We start from the raw sequence: 5,362 nt of genomic DNA, 5'->3' as shown, positions 1-5,362 counted from the left end.
CGGCTGAGATAAGCAGGGCCGGTTGAAGAGGCTAATCATGCCTGAAACCCTTGGACCGTCTCGCCTTGTCGGCTGAACTAAAGTCTGGCCCATCTAACTAATAGACCGTCTCGCCTAGCCGGCTGAGCTAAGTAGGGAGAAAAATGGCCGGTTGAAGAGGCAAATCATGCCTGAAACCCTTGGACCGTTGAAAGGTCTAACCCAAAAAAATTCTCATTAGTAATGGATCAATGGCCTAGGAGAGGTTGTAGTGACCAGTAATGGCGGCATTTGACAAGGTATAAGTGGGCCGGTTGAAAGGGGCTTCTTTGGCCCGAAAACCCATGGACCTGAGGAAAGATTGGTCTGACCTGAGAGTGCCTACCGCAAGAAGAATGAACCGGATTGAACTGCGCCAAAGAAAAGGCTATGGAACCGAATTGAACAATGCATGAACCAACTTGAACCGCATAAAACAAACGCCTAAATTTGGAGAATAATATTGTTTTCTGCCATATAGAGATGCCAAAAGCAAAAATAGACCACAAATTTGAAATCAGGACGAAAAATTGAGTAGAAAACACCTGATCAACTTTTTAAGTGGTCAAAGTCAACGGTCAACAGTCAAAGTCAACGCTACAAAAGTCAACCATGTCAAGGTGCTGATGTGGCATAGCCGCTGACGTGGCAGATAGGGCTGACGTGGCACAAGGTTGACGTGGCGCTGATGACGTGGCACTCTGGTGCGATGGCGCGTGTACCGAACGAAGGCGGCGTGGTCTTGGCGCGTGGATCTAACGTGCGGAACTTCTATGGGCGTGTGGAGGCACGTGCGGCGTCGTATGGAGGATATGGGACTTGTTCTGGAATCACCGAGATGAAAGCTATCGATCGGTGGCCTTGGAGAAGTGATCGGACCATTGTGGCGGCTGGTGGTGGAAGGGCAGTGGCGGAATTGCCAAAAATTTGGGCGGTGCGTGAGGGCGCGTGGAAGCTCCTATGGGGCTGTGTGCGGCGGCTCTGGGACGGTTGTCTTCCGGGTTTTCAAGCGGTATAGTGATACACTGAAAACCTCAAGGAGAAGATAAAGAACCGTGAGGAGCAGAGAGAATGATTCGCCGGATAACACTGGCGGCGCCGGAAAACGTCAAAGACGTTTATTGGAGGCCACAGAAAGGTGGCTTTGATACCATGTTAAATATATTGGATAATACATTAGAAGCGGAAGAAAGAGAGAGAAGAGAGAGAAAGCGAAAGCACACAATGGACTACATTGTATTGACTCTTATAATAATAATGAATACAGAGGCCTCTATTTATAGAGAGGCAAGTAACTTAATAGATTAAGGAAAGGTAAACCTAGTAGAATAAGAAAAGGTAAACCTAGTAGACTAATAATACCTAAAGAAGTAAATAACAAGTAATATTCTTAACATTAAGGAATCAATTTTTAGAAAAATTACAGTTTAGCCTTTAAAATTATGTGTTTTCAAAAATCACTTCCTGACTTGCGATTTGCAAACACACATTTTTTATGTTTTCAAACTGCAATTTTTCAAAAATGCAATTCCGAACAATTCATTTTCTACAATTTAGTTTAAAATAACATTTTTTATCTATAAAATTGCAATATTAAACGCTCCATAAATATTAAACTAATAACTTATGAAATTCGCTACTGCTCATCAAAACTCAAAAGAGTCAAAACCAAAATGCATGCTAGTCATGACTCTTTACGTCACTTGATCCTAATCATGTTTACACTATGCAAGTCGAAGAACTATCACGTGTGCTTCAACCATGCTTGATGCAAAATAATAATAATAATAATAATAATTAACTAAAAGAGCAGTCCAAGAAACAAAATATGTGCTTCAAAGGACAGTTCTCGGAAGCAGTTGAAAGCCAACGCTATTTTAGCGAAAAAAGTTCAGGTCTATTTTTAGATCAGATTATGTAGTGATTGAAATAAAAATTACTCATTGATGTGTGCGTGCCTTATTAGCTTTTTGATAAGATAATTAATAAGAGAATAGGATTTTGATATATAAGATAATTCAAGGAATCATATACTTCCTTACTTTAGGATGGTTCAAGGAACCCTAAACCTTCCTACAACAAAAGTAAGCATTTGATAACAATTAACTCATTGATTTTTTTGTTAACTTTTTGGTGTCTTTAAATAGATATTTACAATAAGATAAAATAGAAAATACCCAACTAATGATTAACCTAATTTTAAAATAAAACTAATCTTAATCCTAATAGATGACTAATAATCCTTAATAAATAAAATTCTACTTAACAAAATTTTCTCACATTCATAATTCAATTGAAGTCCCTCACGTTTAATTGTCTCTTCATGGTTAAACAATGCCATGGAAGTATTGATGCTCTAGTGCTCTTCAGAACCAGATGATGATATAGAGAGAAGAATAGATCAACAACTTATAACAGTCTCCTTTTCACCAAAAATCTTTACATGAACATGAACCATGCCTGAAATGATGGAATCGAGTTTTATCCCTAACAACAATCTCTCTATTGTACATCTTTGAAACCAACTTTGCCATATGATGACAGTCCACACACATTCTGAGGTTCTTCACAACTCTAATTGTAACCCCAGGTCCTGAACTAATAAGCCCAAAGGCAATAGCCAACTTTTCACTATGCCGGTATAGTGCACTCTCTTTTTCTTCTTCCCCTACATCAAGGGAAATCTCTGATGTATCAGGTGAATACCCTGCAAATTTCAACTCTGTTTTCATCTCATCTAATTTTGAATAGATTTCTTCAGATTTTGGATGTGATGGGTCCCCAGCTACAAATTCATGGACAATACCATTCATCTCTATCAAACTGCAACCTGGGGTTTTCTTGATTCCCCTATCAATCATCATTTGTCTTACTTCACGCAAATTTTCCCATCTATTGCAAGCTGCATACATATTACATAGTAGAACATAAACAGCTCCATTTTCAGGCTCTAACTCAAGAATCTGTTTAGCTGCCATTTCAGCCATTTCTGCATCTTTATGTACTCTACAAGCACCAAGAAGTGCCCCCCATACAGTTGAATTTGGTTTCATTGGCATATTCTTTATAACTTCATGAGCTTCTTTCAGATGTCCAGCTCGGCCAAGAAGATCAACCATGCACCCATAATGTGCCACATTGGGCTCAATCCCATGTTGGGTGGTCATGCTAGCAAAAAGCTTTCTTCCTACATCTACCATGCCAGTGTGAGTACAGGCACATAGAACACCAATGTATGTTATCTCATCTGGGGCTATTGAAGCTTTAAGCATTTCAGAGAACATATCAAGAGCTTCATCACCATGTCCATTAATGCCAAGACCAACAATCATTGCCGTCCATGTAAATTTATCAATCCGAGGCATTTTCTTAAAAATTCTTTGTGCTTTTTCGACATTTCCGCATTTAGAGTACATATCAATTAAAGCATTACCCACATACACATCATTCTTGATCTTGTTTTTGTCAATATAAGTCTTTATCCATTCTCCTAATTCAAGTGCCCCTAGATGAGCACAAGCAGTTAGAATGCTGACCATGGTGAACTCATCTGGTCTTATATTTGAAGTTTGCATCTCACGGAAAAGTGCCAAAGCCTCTTTGAAGCAATTCACCCGAACATAGCCATCAATCATCGCAGTCCATGAAACATAGTCTCTTTCAGGCATCTGATCGAAATACTTCCGAGCTAAATCAACTTCTCCAGCATTGGCAAAACCTGCAACAATGGCAGTCCAAGAAATCACATCCCTGGTCTTCATGTTCTGAAAAATCCCAAGTGCAAGATCCATTCTTCCACAAGCTGCATACATATCAATCAAAGCATTTTCCAATCTCAAATCATCTTCAACTTTGCATTCTTTGACATACTCATGAACCCGCTTGCCCATATTTAAGTCCTTCAATTTGGAGCAAGCTGATAGCACCAGAACAAGGGTAACTGAAGTGGGCAACACCCCGTTTTTCTCCATCTCATCAAAAAGCTTCATTGATTCATCAAATTGCTTAATTCTGTTGTACCCAGATATCATTACATTCCAAGTGACCACATCCCTTGTCTGACTCGTATCAAAAACACAGCGAGCCATATCAATCAGGCCACACAGGGAGTACATAATTACCAAAGAATTTTGAACGAACACATTAGAATGAAACCCACATTTCACTACATGCCCATGCAACTCTTTCCCACATTCCAATGCAATATCACGCGTAAAACCCTTTAACAAGAATGGAAAGGTGTAGTGATCAGGCTCGACATTCCTTCTCAACATTTCTAAATACATAGAAACTCCATTCTCAGGCACCTTAATCCTAGAGTAGCCTTTGATCATGGTGTTCCAAACGAACATGCTTGGTTCAGGAATTGTGTCAAACACGTGACGGGCATAATTCATATCACCCGATTCATTCTTACAACAAAACGCTACGATTCTATTTTGTACGACTGGGTTTGAGGTCATACCCGTTTTGATTGTTTGGGAATGCAGTTGCTTGAGATAGTCCATGGACTTGCAATTGTCAAATAGAGAGAGTTGTGGGTTTTCTAAGGAGTGGGGCTGAGTGTGTGGAGTGAAGTGAGTCGGAGATACGGATGCCATGGTTATCATTTTCATAAGGGTCGAGGAACGTGAAGTTGATAAGGTCAAAGGAGAGTAGAGCAAGCAAGTTTTGTGGAGGAGAGAAGGTGGCATACAATGAGATTTTACTCGTTGCAGAAGGTTAAGAGATTACAAAGGTAAAAGAAATGCTTCGGGAGAAATCACGCGTGTAGGATACCAAGTGTGCTTCTCGAGGCAATGTGGAAAATGGTAAATAGCTGGAGAGCATTGGAGTATTGTGTAATAACCAATCCTACCATTGATAAAATGCGTTTAGGTGGGGATAAGGTTCACGCGGCATATGGAAAAAGCCTACTCACAATCATCTCACGATCAAAAAAAAAAAAAAAATGACAGTTTGATAGATATGATTCATTTAAAAAAAATATATTATCAATCATTTCAAAAGAAAAAAAAAAATTATCTATAATATTTATTTAATTTAACTACAACTTATTGTTACAAATAATTATTTACCGAATTAAAAAATATATATTGATCATTGTTTTGTGTTATGCATGAGTTTATACGAGCGTGCTCACGAGTCTAACTGAATTGAGTCGAGTTTGCTTCGTTTAATATTTGAGCAAAAATTTGTATTCACAAAGTGCCTAATTTAATAATCGAACCGAGCTTATACAAGCTTATTCCTAGCTCGCTTGCGAACACCCCTAAATGAAAGAGACACCGGCACATAACTTGGGATCAAGCCTTGCATTGCATAGGTTTCAAACTTTCCAAGG

General features: G+C 39.0%; 1 protein-coding gene across 1 annotated transcript; it reads right to left on the bottom strand.

Moving 5' to 3' along the window:
- Positions 1 to 2,299: 2,299 nt before the first annotated feature.
- Positions 2,300 to 4,800, bottom strand: LOC132187492 (Pentatricopeptide repeat (PPR) superfamily protein). The gene has a single exon (XM_059601820.2). It carries the CDS (start codon positions 4,710 to 4,712, stop codon positions 2,445 to 2,447), a length of 2,268 nt encoding a protein of 755 aa, XP_059457803.2. The 5' UTR covers positions 4,713 to 4,800; the 3' UTR covers positions 2,300 to 2,444.
- Between the last annotated feature and the right edge of the window lie 562 nt (positions 4,801 to 5,362).

This window comes from Corylus avellana, chromosome 6, assembly GCF_965113065.1.
Source record: "Corylus avellana chromosome 6, dhCorAvel1.hap1.2, whole genome shotgun sequence".
Lineage (NCBI taxonomy): Eukaryota > Viridiplantae > Streptophyta > Magnoliopsida > Fagales > Betulaceae > Corylus > Corylus avellana.
Note: the sequence above shows the minus strand (reverse complement) of the source record. Positions and strands in the feature narration are given on the sequence as shown.